Source organism: Citrus sinensis, chromosome 3, assembly GCF_022201045.2.
Source record: "Citrus sinensis cultivar Valencia sweet orange chromosome 3, DVS_A1.0, whole genome shotgun sequence".
NCBI classification, from domain to species: Eukaryota; Viridiplantae; Streptophyta; class Magnoliopsida; order Sapindales; family Rutaceae; genus Citrus; species Citrus sinensis.
In genome coordinates, this window is record NC_068558.1 from 22770240 (window position 1) to 22791776 (window position 21537).

The 21537-nt window shown below is 32.6% G+C and overlaps 1 protein-coding gene across 4 annotated transcripts; it reads right to left on the reverse strand.

Moving 5' to 3' along the window:
* Positions 1–11580: 11580 nt before the first annotated feature.
* Positions 11581–18097, reverse strand: LOC102628370 (S-adenosylmethionine carrier 1, chloroplastic/mitochondrial). 4 transcript variants are annotated; one of them, XM_006466053.4, is made up of 14 exons: positions 17894–18097; positions 17676–17789; positions 16989–17096; positions 16135–16217; positions 15801–15877; positions 14958–15048; positions 14407–14460; positions 14227–14322; positions 13863–13952; positions 13063–13114; positions 12457–12518; positions 12301–12381; positions 11868–12026; positions 11581–11777 (listed from the first exon to the last, which is right to left on the reverse strand). In XM_006466053.4, the coding sequence occupies exons 2-13, from the start codon at positions 17716–17718 to the stop codon at positions 11901–11903; spliced, it is 963 nt and encodes a 320-aa protein (XP_006466116.2). In that variant the 5' UTR covers positions 17719–17789; positions 17894–18097; the 3' UTR covers positions 11581–11777; positions 11868–11900. The 4 variants fall into 4 exon arrangements, with proteins under 4 accessions (XP_006466116.2, XP_006466114.2, XP_006466113.2 ...); XM_006466051.4 differs by having other exon boundaries at positions 11581–11789; XM_006466050.4 differs by having other exon boundaries at positions 11581–12026; positions 17894–18096.
* Positions 18098–21537: the final 3440 nt, after the last annotated feature.

Below are 21537 nucleotides of genomic sequence, written 5' to 3' on the forward strand. Positions count from 1 at the left end.
ATTCAGATGATAATAGCGATTGTAGTTTTGCATAATCTCAAAATATATCAAATTGATGTAAAGATAGCTTTTTTAAACAGAGATTTCGGTGAAGAAATCTACATGGAACAACTTGAAGGTTTTATAGCTCTAGGACAAGAAAAGAAAGTTTGTAAATTGGTAAAGTTGTTATATGGGTTGAAACAAGCACAAAAACAATGGCATGAAAAATTTGATCATACAATGATCACAAATGGTTTTAAGATCAACGAATGTGACAAATGTATTTATGTCAAAGAAATAGAAAATAGCTGTCATTTTATGTTTATATGTTGATGACATGCTCATTGTTGGGAGTGATGATGTCATGATTAAATCCGCCAAGAATATGTTGAAGTCTAAGTTTGACATAAAAGACATGGGTCTAGCAAATGCCGTTATGGGGATCAAAATCCCAAGGGTTTCTAATGGACTTATTTTAAGCCAAACTCATTATGTAGATAAAATTCTTGGGAAATTTAATAAAGATAATAATAATAATGTGTCAAAAACTCCGTTAAATATGAGTTTACATCTATCTAAAAATAGAGCAGAGGGCATTTCTTAAGTAGAATATGCTAGAGTGATAAGCAGTCTAATGTGCTTGACAAATTGTACTAGACCAGACTTAGCCTATTCAGTAAGTAAACTTAGTAGATATACGAGTAATGCAGGAGCTGATCATTGGAAAGTTATTGTAAGAGTACTTAGGTATCTTCAATATACTGGGCATCCAACAGTATTAGAATGATATAGTGATGCTAATTGGATATCATATGTAAAAGACTTAAAATCCACTAGTGGCTATGTGTTTACACTAGCAATTGCAGTTATATCATGGAAGTCTTCTAAACAGACAGTAATCGCCATATCTGCAAGGGAATCTAAATTCATTACATTAGATAAATGTGGTGAAGAAGCAGAATGGCTACGAAATTTTTTAAAGGGTATTCGAAAGTGGCCAAAGCCTGTGCCTATAATTTGTATTTATTGTAATAGTCAATCAGTTATTGGTACAACATAAAACAATATGTATAATGGTAAGTCTAGACACATACGTCGTAGACATAATACCATTAAACAACTTATTTCTATTGGAGTTATTTTTATTGACTATGTGAGGTCAAAGGATAACATCGCAGATCCGCTAACCAAATGATTAAATAGAGAGCTAGTAGGAAAATCATCGAGGGGAATGAGATTAAAATACATAGAATGATAAGTCAATAACGAAGGAAAACCCAACCTAGTTGACTAAAAATCCCAAGATCTAGGTTCAAAGGAACAACCTAATTATTAAAGACTAAAGTTGGATCAATGTGGGGGTCATCCTCTTGTGAGGGTTACTTTATGGATCATTTCTATGATGAAACACTGATGCCCGTAGGGGAAAGGTTGAGCTAGGCTCTTAATGATTCTTATGCGTCGGAAATCTGAGCGGAGTAATACATGTTACTCTTAATTAAGATATCACCTACATGAGAGAAAAGTGGGGCCGTTTCAAAGGGAACTGATAGGGGTTCAGTTCTTAGAAACTCTTTGTAGAACCTGGTAGATGTTCAAGCTAAAACGAACATAACTATAAGAACTCAACAGTGTTAGGAGAGATGCCTGCGTGTAGTAGATCATTATTTATGCAAACGGCATAATAGTTCAAAAACATCGCATCTACTGATTAGCCAGTAAAGTAAATATACTATCACAAGGGAAGGTTCAAAAGATGCGACCTACCTATCCTATGCATGGTTTCGATCCAGTGAACTCGATCATTAAGGTCAAAAGTGGTTTTAATTGTCAAAATTTAGCGGTTTTTTGTTTTACTGCCAATTTTCATTTATGTGGGGTATTATTGAAAAAATTGCATATTAGTATGCTATTTTGAGGGCACATTTGAGTGGGATCCACTAAACAAAAGTAGAAAATCTTAAGAGGTTCAAATTCTACTCCATCAACACTTCGAAATTGTATATTTATTTACTCAAAATTATGCTTGGGTGAATGAGAAATTGACTCTCAAATTGCACCCTTAAAATTTGAAATTTGAAAGGAAATGGAACTTATTCTACAAGGGAAAAATAAACTAAGGAATTTGTCTTTATATATAGATACTCATCCATACATGAGCAGGAATTTTAAAGATAGAGGCTCTCTCCATGCGCGTGCGTGCGAGAGGGGTGCAAATCCAAAACCGATTTCGTTGAACTCATGTGCGCCACTACAAGAAAAATAATATTTTATTACAAAAACTTTAGTCACTAAAGATAATAAATAGGTCACCTTATATTTTTTATAACAATAAATAAATCGTCACTTGTTGGTCGTAGAAAGACCGTCTTAAAAGGTTCTAACGACCAAAATTATTTTTGTCACTGAAAAATGAACTTTTTAATGACTAACCGTTTCGTCTCAAATTAAAGTTTTAAGAGTCATAAATAATATTAAAAAATGACAAAATAATGCTTTGAAAACATATCCGCAACAATATTTCATAGTCATGGAATTTTACATTTAGTGATGAAAACTAATTGTCTCTACTTGTTAGAATTGGTGACTTTTTTCTTTATCGCAAATTTTAATCACTAAAGTCTTTTATGCTTTACTAAGATTGTAGGTGACTAGTCTTTTTTGTCATTAGAAAATATCATTTGTGACTAAATTTGATAGTTCTAAGAAGTTACATCAAATTAAATTTAATGACCAAAATTTTTATTTTGGCAATTATTTTGTTAATATTAATAATAACAATTAAAAAACTACAAACGCTGACAAGTAAGAATGTACAAATGAACAAATAATTATAAAATTAAATAACCAAAAGTTGATATAAAAAAACTTATAATATAATCAAATAAACTCAACTATAAAAATTACAAATATCAATTACCTAAAATAATATAATGAGAAAAATTGAAAAGGATTACTAATTATCTTGGTCCTTGGTAATTATAAATGAATTAAATGGCATTTCTAGTTGTCATGAAAATTGATCTGAACTTGTCTTGCACTATCTTCTTCAAATGCTTCCAGATTTGTAGATTAAAGATGTCAGCTTCAAAGTTATCCTACAACAAATATTTTGAAAAGTATGACATTATATAAAAAGAAAAAATTCCAAGTGAAAATTAAAATAATAACTAATTAACTTGTAACCAAAAAGCACAACCTTACAAATACTATAATAGCAAATTATATATTATTCTTTAAGCCAATATATTTCTATGCTACTTATCTTTACTTGAAATTTCACAAGTATCCGTTGGCCATAATAATTAAAATCCGGTGCACGCAACAAACTAGAATATATTTATATATATAATGAAATTAAATAGGAAAAGAGAAAGTTTAATTAAAACCTCTACCTTCTCTTGTAACTTCTCAGCTATTACTTTCTTTTCAGCTTATATTTTCTTTTAACTCCTTTCTCATATCTCCTTGTTCATGCTTGAAAGAAATCACATGAAATTTATGCATCAAAGAAACTTGACAAGCTGTCAATCTTAACAAGACGCTAGAAGTTGGTCCACATAAATAAATATTCTTGCAATATTATTAAGGCTAAATGGCTCACCAAATATAAAAGGCGTTTGATCCCACAATTCAATTGAAGATTCAAATACTCAATAGAAAATCAGCTCCAACTGCAGTCTCTCAAACAAATCCACTCTCAATTTTCTATCCAATTAAAGGTCCAGTCATGGCTCCTAAGAAGGTGCCCACTACATGCGATGTACAAATGTTAATTAAAATCCTTACTTTTGGACAAAATTAAAGTAAAAAATAGAATGTCCAAAACCTTTTTATAGATGCTCAATTGATTCCACAAAAATTAAGATTCTACAAAAATGGCATTCATGATGCAAAAATCAAATTTAAAATTCAATTACATACAATCAAATTAGCCATATTTATGAAATCCCAAATTAAGCAAAAAACCCACATCAAAGAACATAATCAAATATAAGAAAACATATATACGTCAATAAAGAAAATCAACAACCATTAATGAGAGTTCACAAAGCAATTACATAAATGAGAATTTTCTATTGCAAAATTCTTTAAGCCTTTCGAAGAAATGGTAATGCAAATACAAAGATGATATAGAAAATGAGATGGTAATGCGTCATATTCCATTATTAATTTCTCCCAAAGCAAATAGGTGTAACAATTCAATTCTTTGTGCAAAAATAAAAGGCTCAAACGAGATGCTTTATTTTTAAAGAAAAAGAGATGAATTTTCGTAAGAATACAAATACTTACAAGAAACTAGGGATGGCAATGGGGAGGGGAGGGGAGGGGACCAATCTCCCCATACTCATCCCCGATATTTTACATATGTCCCCGTCCCCTCCCCGTCCCCATCAGAATTGCTTGAGAGAATCCCCATCCCCTCCCCGAATAATAACAGGGGATCCCCGAGGGTCCCCGGTCCCCGAATAACTAATAGTCTAATACATTTTTTTTATTTTCGATTTTAAATTAATCATATTAAAATAAACTCATACCGCTATTGTAAGCTCGTAACCAACTTTGACAGCACATTAAGGCCTCCAATGTGCTTGGATGAAGTCTGTTATGGTATGGGCTCACAACTCTACCACTAGTGTTAAAAGCTGATTCATAAGCAACTGTTGTAATTGGAATTGCCAAAATATCTCTAGCAATTCGAGCTAATGTAGGATACCTATTAGCATTTGTCTTCCACCAACTCAAAATATTAAAATCTTCCATCCGAGGTATAACTTTCTCATCCAAATATGAATCTAATTCATCTGCAACAACTGCACAATCTCCATTGTTTACATAATCATCAAAACCTATCATCCATTTGGTTGCTTTCTTATAAGAATCCCCTGTAGATCTAGTAGAAGAACTACTACCAGTATAATCAAAGCAATAAACAGTTGGTGAAAACTTCAATTAATACTCTTCAACTAATTCCCGGCAAAAGGTGACCACTTTCCCAACATACAACTATTTTGATATTTATTATTTTTAACAATATTTATAATTTTGTTATTTATTTATTAGTAATTTTAAAAATAAAAATAAAATTAAAAATTAAAATGGGGAAATGGGTAGGGGATGGGGATTCCACCTCATCCCCGTCCCCTCCCCGAATAAAAAATTGGGTAAAAAATTTTCCCCGTCCCCTCCCCGAAAAAAAAATTGGGTATAAAATTATCCCCGTACCCTCCCCGAATGGGGAAAATCCCCGAGGGTACCCGTCCCCGTGGGGATTTTTGCCATCCCTACAAGAAACCTTTTCTACAAATTCCCACATCCTGTACGACTGCTTCAAGCCGTTTTTTGGCTACGGTGTCAATTTTTTAGACTTTTTATGACAATTTTTTAAACCTTTTCTACAAATTTTCGAATGTCATACAAATTTTCGTCTTTTGGCTTTTTTTGGTATTGAGATGCAATAATTTTTAAGTTACATCTGTTGTGGAAAAAAGCTATAGTAAATATAATTTTTAACTAATAATTTTGAAAAACTTAGTAAAAATAGAATAAAATTTTCATTATACTAAGTATAAAATCAAATCATTTAGTTTACAAAACTAAAACAGTTTATTGTTTACCAAATTTTAGTGTCGTACAGATGCATAATCTCAATTCCAAATAAAGTCTTAATTACATTGTCTTTTTTATGACATACAAGTATAAATATTGATCAACTGCTTTTTCTTTTTCTTTTTTCTTGAAAGATGATTAATTATACTTTAATTCTTAGCATATTAATATTTGAGTTTTAAAACGCTACTCTTTCAATTCCTATTATTTGTATCAGTTGTCCACTTAAGTTCTGTATTTTTTTTATAACTGCCCTATATATATATATGGCTCAATTATTATCAGTCAAACAATAAAGGGTCACGGAAAACTAGTTACATGTTAATGTAATTTACATATGCTGTGACTTAACGATGCCGTATGAGAAATCTAAATCGCGAATTTCAATACGCCTTAGTTATGTTGGCTTTTTTATGACATGCAAATCTTATCCGTTATCAATCTGAGTAACAAGGAAAAAAAATTTAATCATGTGCAGCAAGATGATGAAACTAGCAGATCCATTATTTCAGTAACGTGCAGATTATTGACTGGAGCGGGGAAGCTAGTGTAAGAGAGATTGTAACATTTTTTTTTTTATTTTTTGGTTTGACATTCTAGAAGAAAACGGTTTGCCGTTTCTAGAGAAAACGGCTAACCGTTTAATTCCAGAGAGCATGTTTTCTATTCTACAGAAAAAGGTTAACCGTTTGGAGAAAATAGTTATCCGTTTAATTCTAGAAAGCATGTTTTCTGTTCTACTGAAAAAAGGCTAACCGTTTGGAAAAAACGGTTATCCGTTTAATTCCAGAGAGCGTGTTTTCTGTTCTAGAGAAGACGACTAACTGTTTGGAGAAAACGGCTAACCGTTTATTTCCAGAGGGCAACTTATTTGATATTCTAGAATAAAATGGCTCGCCGTTATTAAGAAAATGGCTAACCGTTTATTTCCAGAGAGCGTGCTTTTGCGTCAACTGAAAAAACGATTAGCAAGCTTGAAAATTTCAATTGTGAATCAATACATATTCAAACCAAAAGAGTGTCTTTGAAAAAGTACCATTTCTAATGGTTGTATTTTTTCAAATAAACATCTTCTTCATTAAATAGTTAGACACACAATTAGATCAATATTAGATTTTACAGGTTTTATACACGTTCTGAAAATACAATCTTATTTGCTAGAGATTGTATTCAGGATTTGATATATCTTGGTGGTAATTTGCCATTGAAACTTTATAGCAAATTAAGATTGGTGAAGGCAAATAAAATCTTAAAGTAAAGTGTGCAAACACGTCTCAAATCCTAAGATATTTTCTTTGTTCTTTGCCTCCATATCTGAAATTACTCTAACTAGGGTTTCAGAGGTGTCTTCTTTCGTGCCGCTTCTGTCACACTTCATGATCACCCACAAGATTGCTTATATTGTGTCAATGTGGTGACTGGTGCTTTGTAAAATCTAATGAGGTTTTGTAATTGATTATGTTGCTGGTGAGGAGTGGCAGCGATGATGATGTTGATGATGATAATTAACTTAATCGCCATTGATTTCCAAATGTCGAATCTAAAAGGCATAGACTAAATGATAGGATTAGCTAGAGAAAGAAATAATGAAGCAGAGTTGGGTCCGGAGAAATTAATTTTCAGCATTTAGGGTCACTTTGGTAAAGCTGTAATTTTAAAAGGGTAAAAGCTCATTTAGTTCTTATATTTTAAGATTAGTGTCCATTTAGTCCCCGTATTTTTAAAAATACCTCGAAACATCTTTGTCGTTAAAGTATTGATACCCCTACCGTTACTTTTTATTTCTTTTGGCTTACTTTTACAATATTACCCTTTTATAATAAATTTTTTATTTAGATATGAATAAAAAGAAAACAATTAAATTACTAATTTAACCCTAAAAATTATATTAATTTTTAATTGTCAAAAATTATATGCAAACTATCAAGTGTGCAAATGGTGCTTGCAAAAAAATTAATATAATTTTTTTTATTTTTTAAGGTTAAATTAGTAATTTAATTATTTTTTATTAATGTCCAAACAAAAAAATATTATAAAAGAGTAATATTGTAAAAGTAAGCCAAAAGAAATAAAAAGTAACGGTAGGGGTATCAATACTTTAACGGCAGGAATGTTTCGAGGTATTTTTAAAAGTACAAGGACTAAATGGATACTAATTTTAAAATACAGGGACTAAATAGACTTTTACCCTTTTAAAAATAATTATTGTTAACTGTGCTGTAAAAACAATCAGTTGTGAAGAGAATCGGTTAAATATTTAGTAAATTTTATTTTTAAAATTGATGTGAGTTTTAAAAATAGTATGTATTTGGTAAATTTTACTAATAAATTACCGTGAGAGTGTACATGAATAAATCGGCTAAAATGTTGAATATAATTTATTTACACATTTATAAACATGTATATAAAATATTTTTCATTGTGTATTTATAATAATTGATGACTAAAATAAATATTTTATATTATTAATTTTATTTTTTATTAATAATGATCTATTTAAAATTAATGATTTTATTTCCTAATAAATTCGTATAATTTTAGATTTTTATAATATACATAAGAATATATATGGAATCGTATTAATTATAAAACTAATTTTTAAAATTAGATTTTCAAAATTTACTGTAGAATGAGTGATTTTGCCAAAAGTAATTTCTAAAAATATTTTATAAGTACCAAAATTAACTTTTAACTTTTCAAAATAATTTTTTAGTCTCCCGAAAGCAATCTTAATCGGGAGCCCTACAATAAACCGGCAACTAATTACCATGTTTCTTTTTATAAAACTACTTTATTACGTTTAGTTTATGCTATTGAGTAGTTACCTGTCTTCACAATATTTATCGGTGAAAGTTTTTTAATGTCATATATAATTGTTAAGTTTGAAATATGTGAACTTATCAAGTGTTTGATTGTTTTATTAGTTTGGTTGCGCAAAAGATTCAATTTTATAGGCAGGCCGATTTTATTAAGAATAAATTAAAATAAAGTAGTTTTACCGAAAGCAATAAGTAACCAAAAAAAAAAACCAGTCGTACATAAGATTTTACGTGGCACGGGATTCAAATTTACAACTTACAACACCTTATTTGTGGATTGGCAAATGCTATGTCACAATTAATGTAACATACACACTCAACAACAACCACACAAATTGTGTGGGTCCATCATTTGTGTGGTTATTGTTGAGTATGTATGTTACATTAATTGTAACATAGGGGCTCCCGGGTGGATTATAGCTGACTTGAAATTGGTTTCCCATGAACATGTCATGATTTGACACTAACAAATAAGTCATACAAAAAATTGATTTTTAATCGGTATAAGTTATAGATTATATAATTCAACAAGACTCTTATTTATGAACATGTCGGTTTCCTATGAACATGTCATAATTATTTTCTTCCAACACATGCACATTTGTTCCACATTTTGATGCAAGTTCTGGAGTGGTTCAGTGATCAGTCGTTGATCGTATATGCAAACAAAAAATGGACATTGGAGATAAAAGGAGTCTTGCTAGATTTTTTTAATTAATTTTTAAAATTTATATTTTTAAGTTTATTTGCAATTAGGTATGGGAAATTTACTAAATCAGCCATTATATTTTTACATTTTTTAAGTTTGACCCCCTAAAATTTTTTCAATCAAAATTAGTCAAACACCAAGTTTGAGGACCAAACTACCCTCTCATTCTCACCATTCTCTCTCACCCAAATCCTCCCCCTCTCACTGAAAGCTTATCACTGGAATCCCTTATCTATCATCGGCGGCATAGAGCGACACCGAAGTCCATCGTTGGCTACCGAAATCACCTATCACGTTCAAAATCTTTCAAGATCTCCGAAATCAACAGTTAAAATTCAAAACCCTAGGTGAGTTCTTACTTTTTAAAAAAAATTTGTGCTGCAATTTTTTTGCTATTGTTGTGTTTTGTTGTTGTTGTTGTGTTGTGTTGGTGGCGATGGTGATGGATTGATTATTTGTGGTTGTTGATGGTGGTGGTGGGTGAGGTTGTTGGGTTGCAAGTGAGATGGGGGAGGTTGTGGATGTATTTTATGGGTGTTGGATGGTTGCTGCTGCCCACTGGACGGAATTTGCAGCATCCATCGCGTGATGGGCTAGCCATCGCACAAAACACATAGATGGGTTGGCCATGCTCTGTGTTTTTACCTGTTGCACTAAAACATAGAACTTGTGTTTTGGGCGCAAAAGCATAGGTTCTATGTTTTTGTGCGACGGGCATCTCGTCCCACATGTTTTTTGTGTGACAGGATGACCGTCGCACAAATACACAGAGCTGGTGTATAGAATATTGAATTTTTTTTTGTGCGACAAGCAAAAACACAGAGCTATATGTGGCATAATTTGTGTTTATTTGTAATTTTTCATAAAAGTTATTTTAAATTTTTATTGTTATAATTTTGTAAATTTTAATAACAAATAAAAATTTGATTTTGTTTTAGTTACATGATAAAAAAAAAATTGGCAAAGTGTAATCTACACGCGCCGAGGAAGGATTCAGAAGTGATGAAGTTAGGTTTTAATGATCATTTCCCGGACCATATTACAGAGACATCAAAATTTAAGAGAGTCGTCCAAGCTATCCGGAGTAAGCTAACTCGAAAATTGATAAAGTGCATATACGACACATTTTACATGAATAGTGGCGATTGCGGTGTTTTATGTTAATGATCACAAAGTATTTAATGTTTGAGCTCAGACTCGATTTTAGTAGTGGCCACGGGCAGTACTTTGGGAAGAAGATTGTTGTAGACATATTCAATGGTGATATTGGCCTTTAGGACATTGTAACGCCCATATTTAATGATGATATTTATTATTATTATTATTATTGGTGTCTGCCAAAAACTAATCAAACGTACAATCTTTCTGAATTAGAAAAATTATATTATTGCCATTCACGTACTCCATACTCCCATCTGCCAACGTCTCCCACCAACCGTCGTAACACTATTGAAGCACAACCGAATCCATTAAATCTAAAAATTATTAAAAAAACGAAACAAATGTGGTTACACACTAAAAAACATGATAAAGTGCATATACGACACATTTTACATGGATATCGCTAAAACGGTCATAACAGCCGCCTGTCACACATAATTTGAGGCAAATTTTTTGTTTTGTCATAGAGGAGACTGTAAAAAAAGGTTGTGGTTTTGATTCGTTTTCGATGTAAGTTTCGAAATGGTATATTATACACAAAAATTGGACACATTTAGCCTAAATTATAACCTCCAAAAAATAGCCTAAATTTTATGTAATTTGAATTTTTGTGCGACGCATGCCTGTCGCACCAAATTTTGTACAACAGATGATATGTCGCACAAAAATTCTGATTATACAATCTGAATTTTTGTGCGACAGATCATCTGTCGTACAAAATTTGGTGCGATGGGTGCTGATCATTGTTCGAATTTTCGCAAATTGGTCAGCAACTATTGCAAGATATTTTGGCCAACACACTCCGACAATGCGCGAAGACCACCAACAACCTCCACCACCACCACCACAACAACACACAACCCCAACACAACACAAAAACAAAATAAAGCATGTGTTTGAAATTGCTAACCTAGGGTTTTTTAACTTCAACAGTTGATTTTGGAGATCTTGATTGCTATTAGACGTGATTTTAGTGGACTTGATGTTATTGAACGTGACTTTGATGAGATTAGTCGTCGATGATGAACTCCAATTTTGCTCTATGGTGCTAGCAATTGGTGAGAAGTTTGAGTGAGTGCAGAGGTTTTGGTGAGATTGGGTGAGATTGACAGGGATAATTTGGTCCAAAACTTTGTTGTTTGGCTAGTTTTGATAGAAAAAAACTTGTGTGGTTAGTTTTGTAATTTACTAAAGTATTATGGTTATTTTGATAAATTTCCCATTGGGTATCCAGAAGACTTGAATGTTGAATCAAATGGGCTTGGCACATCAAAACTTCCTTTCAAGCATATCTGATGATGAGCGCTAAAAGTAGAATGCATTTCCCTATAGGAGAAACTATGTTTGTACAAAGAATCAAATGAATGTTCGAGCCTAGCTCATCATATATAGCTTAAAATTTTCACCGAGGATACATTTCTGTTATTAATAATGTTTGAGATGCCTAATTCAGTGGATTAGTAAGGTCCCATCTAATCTTCTCTTCCGAAAGTCCACTGCTCGAGAATCTACAAGGGGAAAAACAGAAGAGCAGGAGACATATGGTTTCGGGTTTTAAGCAATGTCGGAGAAATGAATAAACGTACCATAGAAAATGTCTCAGGACTGACATTGAAATTTTAATCCTCCTTTGAATTTTGATCATGTACAGGACGCCTCTGAGCAAGCATCCGTTTTGTTCTTTCTAGGACTCCAAAGAAGATTGAACCGCCAATGCCTATCCACATTACTCTCGGCCCAATGCCCTGCAGTGACAAGAGAGACAAAGATGCATAAAAATTTTTTAGGATGGAAATTTTGGTTCTCACAATAGATCAACATTTTAGGACCTATCAAAGATTTTTCTTCTACCTCTGTTTGGAATAGAAGCCAATTTACACTCATTAGGCTTGAACCAACACATTATCAACATCAATCTTTGTCACTTGACATTGAAGCTTAGACAAATAGAGAGAATACATTCTGCCGATAAGTGATACCCAATAGTGAGGAGAAAAAGGAAACATGGAAGACTCGTACCTTTAGAAGAGCAGGAGGTCCTTCTTCTCTAACAATAGTTTGAACACAATCAAAGATTCCTTTGTACTGGTTTGCTGATCCCTATAAAGGAATAACACGAATTGAATAAATACACAGCTAACAAAAGAAGATAGGCAGAAAAAATATTCACCGTACCTGAACCATTAACCTTGTCTTAATCACATCCAGAGGAGTAGTTATAGCCCCGGTTATCGCACCTGCAAGCAGTAACTAAACTATATTAGATTTTTCATAGAAATTACTATTTCATGAAATAAATTGGTACTGTTTATTATCATTTTGGAGTCTATTTCACATCATTTAGTGTTCATCATGCCACATAAAATGTAGTCAGTTCCTTCACCAGTCCACCCCACTGTTTAGGTAACACTTAGAACAACATTTTTTGAAAACTAATCTGTGTAATGAAAGCCAAAAAATGAATTATGCAGATTTTAAAAATCCAAGATCACAAATGTTAATGCATTATAAGAGTGTTTTTTCAGAAAAAAAATAATGAAAGCACATCCAATACAATTCTCTTGGAGAAGTAGAAGTTTTTTGTTTATTTACTAAAAACTGTTTTCCAAAGATGCAAAATGCTTTTGGGCCATTTGAATCTACCACTAGGTTTTGAAGAATGATTGTTCTGGTTTCCAAATCCTGCTTTTCAACCATAGACCTAAACTGATTTTTGTCAGTTTTTGCATTACTAAAGAGTCATTGTATGGATAACTCTAAATGTATGTGAAATGTCATTACCAGCAAAAGCACCGATGATAGCATTTTCGGGATCATTCAAATCTCTACGTGCCTACCCAAAATAGGAAAAACAAAAAGGTCAAAATATCCAAACAACAATATTCATTATATGAACTACAATACAACTTCACATATATCAAGATGAGACGACAGCCTGAGTTTCCACTGCCACAGTTAATTCCCCTTCAGATATTTGATTCTGATAACAAGGCATCCATAATTAGATATTTGGTATCACAGACTGTCCTATTTGGCCTAATTTATAGATTCCTCCTTGTAGAGTTCTTGAACCATACATTGTTGATTCTTCTTCTTCAGCTGGCACGTGAAAGATGTTCTCAGGAAATCCCACATTAACTAGATCCTGGTTTCATACGGTTTTGTATACCTATTAGGGTCTTTGACATATTAAATTAAGGTTTCACATTGGTTTCCATGTAAGAACACAAACAAAAAGAATTAGGACAGGTGGACTACTGGATTCTGTCATGCATAAGCAATATGCTAGAATTGACAACCTTGCTATATTGAGTTTTGCAAAAAATATGTGAAGTTTAAAATGTGAAATCTGCCAAAGATGGACTGCTAAAATCAAAATATTCTGTGATTAAGTTATTATTCAAAAGGAACTCATAACTCCTACGCTCATGGAATTATAACCAAATAACTACTCATCAAAAGAGCTAGCATTTTGCACAGATGAAGGAGTGGGAACATTCATAAGTGATTATAATAATAGAATACATTCCTTGGACAATTGCAATTGTAAAACATGAAATGATGCATAGCAGGGAGCTTACTGCAGCCTTATAACTGATCCGAAGCTGCTCGTAGATGCAGAATTGAATTGCATCAAAGGGCAAATCCCGCAATAGAAAAGATCCATATCCCTGAGATCTCAAAGATGTTGCTCAAGTTGCATATACAAACTAGTTAACAAAATGCAATAACCATAAGCTAGCAGGTCAGGAATTAAAAGTCAAACAAACAAAGAACAAAATAACAGAATGAACTGCCTAAAATGAACTAATGAAATTTCCATAAGCAAGATTAAAGGTTAAAATTTGCCATGTACAAGAGCACGGAGATTCAGATTACATCTGAAACAGGGATGAGTAAGAGCATGCAAAATGGTGACAGAGAAGGAAGGTAAAGATCACATACCGCATAAAGACCCTTAAATCCTTCCTTAGAAGCAATAAGCCGGACTGCATCAGGAGCTGAAGCATATTGCCCAGTCTGCAATCTTTGCTTTACAACCTGCAGATTGTTAAAGGAGAAAAATTAAACCAGAAAAAGGACGGCTTGTTCTAAATATAAAAATGCATAGGCGGCAAAATCTACCTCTGTCGGAACACGAACAAGGGAAGCAGCAAATCCTCCTATGGCACCCGCTGTCTGCATAAAATTCAAAGAGCTTATTGCAAGGAAAGAATATTCACAAAATGGAAAAATATTGAGAATTGTGGGTGAAGTGCAAGCTTAAGCAAAACAAATTTCAAGAAATTATTGGACAACTACATTCAGAAAAACAGATGAATATTCCAAAACGTTCTAGGAAACTTATAGATTTTTGAATACAGTAGATCTGGGGCCAAAACAAATGTGTAATACAGACTTTTTGTCCCATTGGATAAAAGATGATGATTATAATTTAGGGGTGAAAAAGAAATGTACATATATGGTAGACATTCGTCCAATGGAGAAAGTTTGGAGACAATAAAAAAAATTTGTGCAGCTACAGTATAGCTGGGACTATAACACCTTGCTCAAAGGAACAATCTTCAGATTAGGACAATCCTTCATACATAAACTTAGAAATGAGAAGCTTATTCTCAGAGCCACCAACAGTCATATACCAAAGCCAAGATAGAAAGAATTAAAGACTCCCTTACCAGATGAGCAGCAGCACTAAGATTTTCAGGAAAGATCTGCAACAATTTCTGCTTTGTAGGTTCATACACACCGACAAACAACGCAGAAGCCCTGTACACATAAGGGAAAAGAATTACAACCAAACCAACTGAATAAATAAAGAGTTCATATGACAAACACATGGACAGTGATAAAACTGTAAAGTAATAATTGAACAAGCTTCTCCAGAAATACCTACCGATTACAAATCTTTACCAGATACTATTATCTAACTATTGACAATTTTCTCTTCCTACATATTAGTTAATAATACCTCATAAGCTCAAACAAAGTTGTCCTAGTTTCTTGTTTGTCCCATCCATAGGTCTGCATGCGCACGTGAATTAGCAGAACTAAGACATGAAATGGCAAGCACACTCCTAAACCAATACCCAGGCATTTCTAACCCATGAACTTGAAAGCCTGCAAATGTAGATACTGATTCTTGAAGTTACAATGTGTTAACAAAAACCTAGGTCCAATTACAAAATGTAGTACTTTTGAGTAACCATAATTAACAATCTAAGAGACTGGAGGATCTAGAACCTACTAGTCATTATGACTTCAATATAGGCAGATAAAAGAGTTAAAAATTGAGAGACAGAGACCGAACAGAGAGCCAAAAAGAATAATTTGCTACATAATATTTGACTAAATAATGCTTCAAGGACAATCTATATACATGTAAGTGAAAAAATAAAGGGCTTAATATAATTCGTAATTGGGTCCAAAACAATTAGATCTAGCATGACTCCAGGATTTGTTTAAAAAAAAAAAATGACTCCAGGTAAAACATAGAAGTTATGCGTTTCAAAAGCACTTACGGTAAGACACCAGCAAGATTTCCAGCCAATCCAGAATAAAGACCCTTGAAATTTATTTTCCCTCCACCACGAACAGCCTATAAAATAGATAAAAAAGTGAGTTTCACAGACAAGCTTGTCACATAGTTATAGGGCTCGATAGTTTCTAGGAAAAAGGAAGAATCTGATTCCCCCTGTCTAGGGATTCATTTATAAAATCAAGAACAAGGTACATCTCGGTTTAACACCAAAGAAACAACCAGTAGTCAACAAAGAATTAGCATTTTTCATCAATTCGTACAGAAATGACTCCTGCCCAAAAGCAAATAACTCTATCACCACATAGTCAACCTACCTGTAGCCGTGTCTTTATGGTATCAATAGGATACAAAGCTGTTTCAACCACAACACCAGCTGTACCTCCTGCGATAACACCCTCTGCAAAACTGGTCACATTAATAAGTGTACATGAAAATGACAAATGACTAACTTTTCTCACATTTAGTGGAACAAAGGCATTATAAACTCTGTACACATTGTCTCCCAAAATTTATTGATTACAGAAAAAGAATACAGAGTTTTCTTTCCTTCACGAACTCTTTGTTGCATTTGAACATGGCCATCATAGAAACATGCTTTAGTTATATACAAGTTCAGAATTGATAAACATACAGTTAATTACTGAATTTTCTGATGCACAATTAAGGACCAATTGAACCAAGAGGAGAAAGCTCTCTTGATATAAAAAAGATTTCGCAAAACTTGCCACTAAAAATTTCTAGCCAGTCAAGCATAAAAGGAACCCGATTTGCTGTTGAAAAATTTGAATGCTGCCCTCCACGTAATTCAAGAAATGCTTCCCATGCATTGAAGCAAGTCAGGTTACTTACTCTTCCACATGGATAATAAGTAAACAAACATATATAGACTTGACAACTCAAACCTCTATAACCAGAACATCTTAGCATAACAATCTGACAAAAAAATCAAATATATGAGTGCCTGGGGAGAGAGCAGGGGTTGTGGGTAGAGAGAGAGTGGGAGAGAAGGTAGATGTGTATGCTAGCAGCACTAAATAAAGTTCTTCTCAGTTAGCACTTGGATTTACATAAGTCCATTTTACACCGGAGGTCCATGAACAATGTCAACCATACAATATTTGAAGCATTTACATCCATCACAATAAACTTACACATAAACTGGACATACCAAACAAAATTCGAAAGAAATCAAATGGTTTTTCTTCACCCATGCTAACAGATGCAAATAGCTTTTTTGTCTCTAGCTGCAAGTTTTGCATTTTCCAATTGGATACATCTGCAAAAACAGACCATCTGTTCAAATTATTTCCATGAGAAACAAATAAGAGAAAATTTACAATGAAGTAATGAAATTGACTACCCAAAAAAGAAGAAAAAACACTCTGAATAACATATGCAGCAAAATAACACAAATTTATAAGTACTGAGTTAATGTAAGTAAATTGTCTCGTATCCTTCACAAAAAGGAATCTCATTCTCGAAATGCTAGAAGGATTTCACCATGTTTTACTGTTTACCACAACAAATCAATACCAATGCAAAGTTAAATGCAGTGATCAGCTTGAACACAAAATTCTCAGGAAACAAAAAAAAAAAGAAAAAAAAAAAAGAAAGCAACACGAGAAGCAATATGAGAGCTAAACAATACCATATCTTGAAATTTCACCACTTTTGCTCTATAAAACAAACTAGAATTAGAAGCTAACAAAAAATAAATCTTTTTTACTAATAAGAGGATGGTTAATTTCTGCACATTGTTCAAATATCTTGAACTTATCGAAATCAAATTAAAATTCAAAGTTACTGGAATTAATCAACAAAATTTTTAACTATAAACATAAGTAAAAATGGTTACCTGAAGAGGTTTTTGCATCGACGCCTAGTGTCAAAGGAGCCATTAGGGTTCAATAACTCCCAATTCAATGATAGTAGCTAACTGAATAGTGACAATATGTAACTCAACAACAGCCTGATAACAAAATTCAAAAATAACAATATAGTATTAATATTTAAAATTAAATTAACTTCATTGTATAAAACAAAGCAAAACAAGTAATGCGTGAAGCTAAATACCGGTGACAGTTATACAACAAGAGCTTTGTCTTCTAGACTCGTCGAGGGAAGAGATAGAAGGAGGCGCTCGTTTTTTGTTTTGGTGAAAAAAATTGTGGGTTCAATCACAAACAGTCCAGCCGAAATCCCGGAATGGCCAATTTGTGGCTAGACAATTGATTTGAGTCATTTAGTTTACTATTGGGAGTTAGCGTTTAGCCCCACTTCTTATGTGTTTTTTTTTTATTTTTTGACCAATTGGATGCATTTGGTACACTGCATTTATTTTGGGCTTGGTTGAATGCGTTGTATTAGGGTAGATCAAAATTAATATGTTTGCTGTAGAATAGATTTTACTTCATATTACAATATTGTTGCTACTTCAAAATCGCCGTTAGGCATGAGGGCTTGATCCATCCCATTAGGTGTGTAGTATATTGGGTAGCCATTGTGAGTTGTGCTTTAAAAAGTACATATACTCTAAAATAAGGCCTAATTAGCATTGAATCTTTGGCCGGGAATGTCTTGTGGAACAGGTTAGTGAAAAATTAATATTCATAAAAAGCCCATAATAGACTTAATATTGCACATTGATATGCATGCTTATAATTGGGTAATATTGCACATTGATATGCATGCTCATAATTGGGTTATCAGTAGGATCAGTGTGTTTGATTTGGCTGTTAATTTTGGCCTAAAGCCCATTAAACCTTCTAGAAGATCCATGAAATCCTAATTTCGGCATATCTCCTTTCCTACCCCTATAGTTAGATGCCACGGCTAAAAAACCTTATTTAGGATACAAATTCCATAATCCTAATCCAATTAAGAAAAACACTCATTCCTATTCTTAAAATATGAAAGAATCCTCAAAACCCTACCTTATGATATAAGGATTTGTGCTACTTTCAAAGAGTGAGATTCCTAATCCTGTCAGTAAGATTTTCCTTCAAAACTTATAAATAGACACCCTATACACAGTTCTCATTATTTATCAAATACTTAAGATTTACCGTCAGCATAACCTACCCTTTAAGCTGTCATCAACAACATAGCAACAGTTTAGTAAACTAAACGTCTTCTAAACAGCAACCTCCGCAACCATTCATCTTCTTTTGTTCAAGGAAAGCTCCTCTTCTTTGAATAAAGAACTTTAGTTCAGATTTATTTAACCTTAAGAAACCCTAAACCAGTCATCCATACTATCCCATTACCATTAAAACATCTTTCTTAACTTAGAATACTTATTTATTCTCAAGTCAAATGCCCTTAAACCCTCAACATTGGCCTTAAACTTCAATGAATTGTTAGGACAATGATAATGAATTCACCACCCAAATCCTTTTATTCTTAGTAACCAATATGAAAACTACCTTAGGCATCACTCAATTTGCACTTCTAGGTTACCATCATCCTAGAATTCCATGGTTAAACCTTAGATCACATTATGACTTCTTTCTTATTTACCACCGTATTAATCACTAAGATAGTATCCTAAACCAAAATTTCCATTATTTACTGGTGTAATCTATTTCCACACTACCACTTAATGTAGGTGCCATTACTATTTGGGTCTAGATCTACTATTCAACAAATCAATTGCAGTCAAAGGTTTGACACAAATTCATCCGGGGGATCAACACCTTGATAATTTTGTGGACCTTACTCCCAAGTACTGATCAAGCCTAAAATTCTATTCCCATTTGAAGAAGGTCTCCAAAAAATTCAAAGGCAACAAACGGACAAATCAAAATCCTGTTAAAACATTTTGTGACTCCACTGGGGACCTTTCCAGCCAGTTGGAAGACACATGGCTTGGTAAAATCCCGCGAAACAAATGTTTTCTTATGTATATTAATTGCTAAAAGAAATAAACTAGAAACGTAGCACAAAAAAAAGAAAAAAAAGAACAAACTCATTTGTTTTATTTTGTCTTTATGTAAAAGTGTCCTCATTGTGTTTGTCACGTGCAATTTTGTATGCAAATAGCATTACTCTTCCAACCAAACAAAGAACGAATGTGTTATGTGAATGTGCATGTGACAACAAAAATGCCAGTGTCAAAAAAGTGTCAAAAAGACAACACCTACGTGGGGTTGGGCACCGGGCACCGCCGCACCGGGCACCGAAAAACCGAACCAAATTGAAATTCTCAGTTCCATCCAGTTTGAAAATTCAAAAATTCGGTTTGAGAATTTTCATTCGTTTCGATTTTGGTATCAAACCTTTTAATTTTTTAGATAGAAAAAAATTAAACTAAAAAACCAAACTAAAACCATAAAAATCGAACCAAACCCCAAAAAACCGAAATGAGCTCTCCCCATATAACACGTGGCATTTTTTAATTTAAAAATTATTTTTTCAATTTTTCTGTTCAGTTTTCAGATTTGAAACTTTCAATTGAGAATTAAACCAAAGTATTTGGTTTTATACCAAACTGAAATATTTAGTTTTTTTCTAAGAAAAATACCGAAACGAACCGAATAAACCAAACTAAACCAATAAATTTCGGGCCCAATTCGATTTTGCCATACCATGGGGAGGACCCAGTCTTTATTTGACCTACGTGGCACTCTTGTCTGCCCCACATGTCCACATGCCTCAGCAATGATATAATCTTTCTCATTAAATTTGAAACGTTCTGAATAAGATAAGATAAAATGAGATAAGATATGATTATATTTAGTAGTGTCTAATTTTTGGTATAACATAGATTTGGATTTAATTCTATATATAATTTTTATATTAAATTAATTAAAAATAACTAAATGTTTGGATTTTTTAATGTTAGTTATTTATTTTGTATTAAATTATAATATTTATAATAATACTTAATAAATAATTATAATGATAAATATTAAATATGTTAAGAGAAATTTTTTGAATATTTTCTTTTCATAATCAATTAATAATTTCATTTTTTATTATTAGTTTTTTAATTTTAAAAACATTACATATTGGTATAACATTAATATTGATAATTGATAAATAAATAAATATTCTTGAGCTATACAAATTATCCCAACAAATTAATTTCATGGTGGGTCATGGGATAAATTTTCTTAAGTTTATAGGATTATTCCGTAGATCCAATCAAAGCTGTGTATGCACCAAACATAGGATAGGATAAATAATAGTTTTCTTAAGTTCATAGAATTAGTCTAATACCAAACTTATTATCTTGCCACCAAGTGCACACTTAGATTAAATTTGAACCTTACTTTTTGTCTTCAAATACTTGTAATCCCTTACATACATTGTGCTTGAAATTTTTCGATTCAAATTTAGAACTTTTTTTTCGTTTTTGGTTGAAGTACAAATTAAAAAGGATCATTAATACTTAATGCTTTGTCTACTGATTATTGCTAATCCCCTATCAATCTTTTGGCCTTTTGAGTCAGGAAGCACTAGCAATTGCCCTTAGAAAATTTGCATTATTAAAGCTACTTTGGCATAAATAAAAATAGTTCAAATCGATCCACAAAGCTATCGTGTGGAATATCTGCCCTAAAAGTGGGGAGTGTGTAGACATTTTTTGTGGCCACGCTTGGTTCATTAAAGAAGCTGACTCCTTCCCTGTTGAAGTGCTACTTGACGCATTAAAAGCTCTATAGTTGTGTACATCAGAGTGGTATATATTCCGAGTAAGTAAGATAACTTTAATT

Bases quoted from the DNA above. Each gene is read 5' to 3' on its own strand.
- LOC102628370 (XM_006466053.4), bottom strand. From the start codon at position 17,718: ATGGCTCCTTTGACACTAGGCGTCGATGCAAAAACCTCTTCAG. The intron at 17,097-17,675 runs GTAACCATTTTT...CTGTTTTTGCAG, and splicing joins CGATGCAAAAACCTCTTCAG to ATGTATCCAATTGGAAAATG. The intron at 15,878-16,134 runs GTAGGTTGACTA...TCTATTTTATAG, and splicing joins CCATAAAGACACGGCTACAG to GCTGTTCGTGGTGGAGGGAA.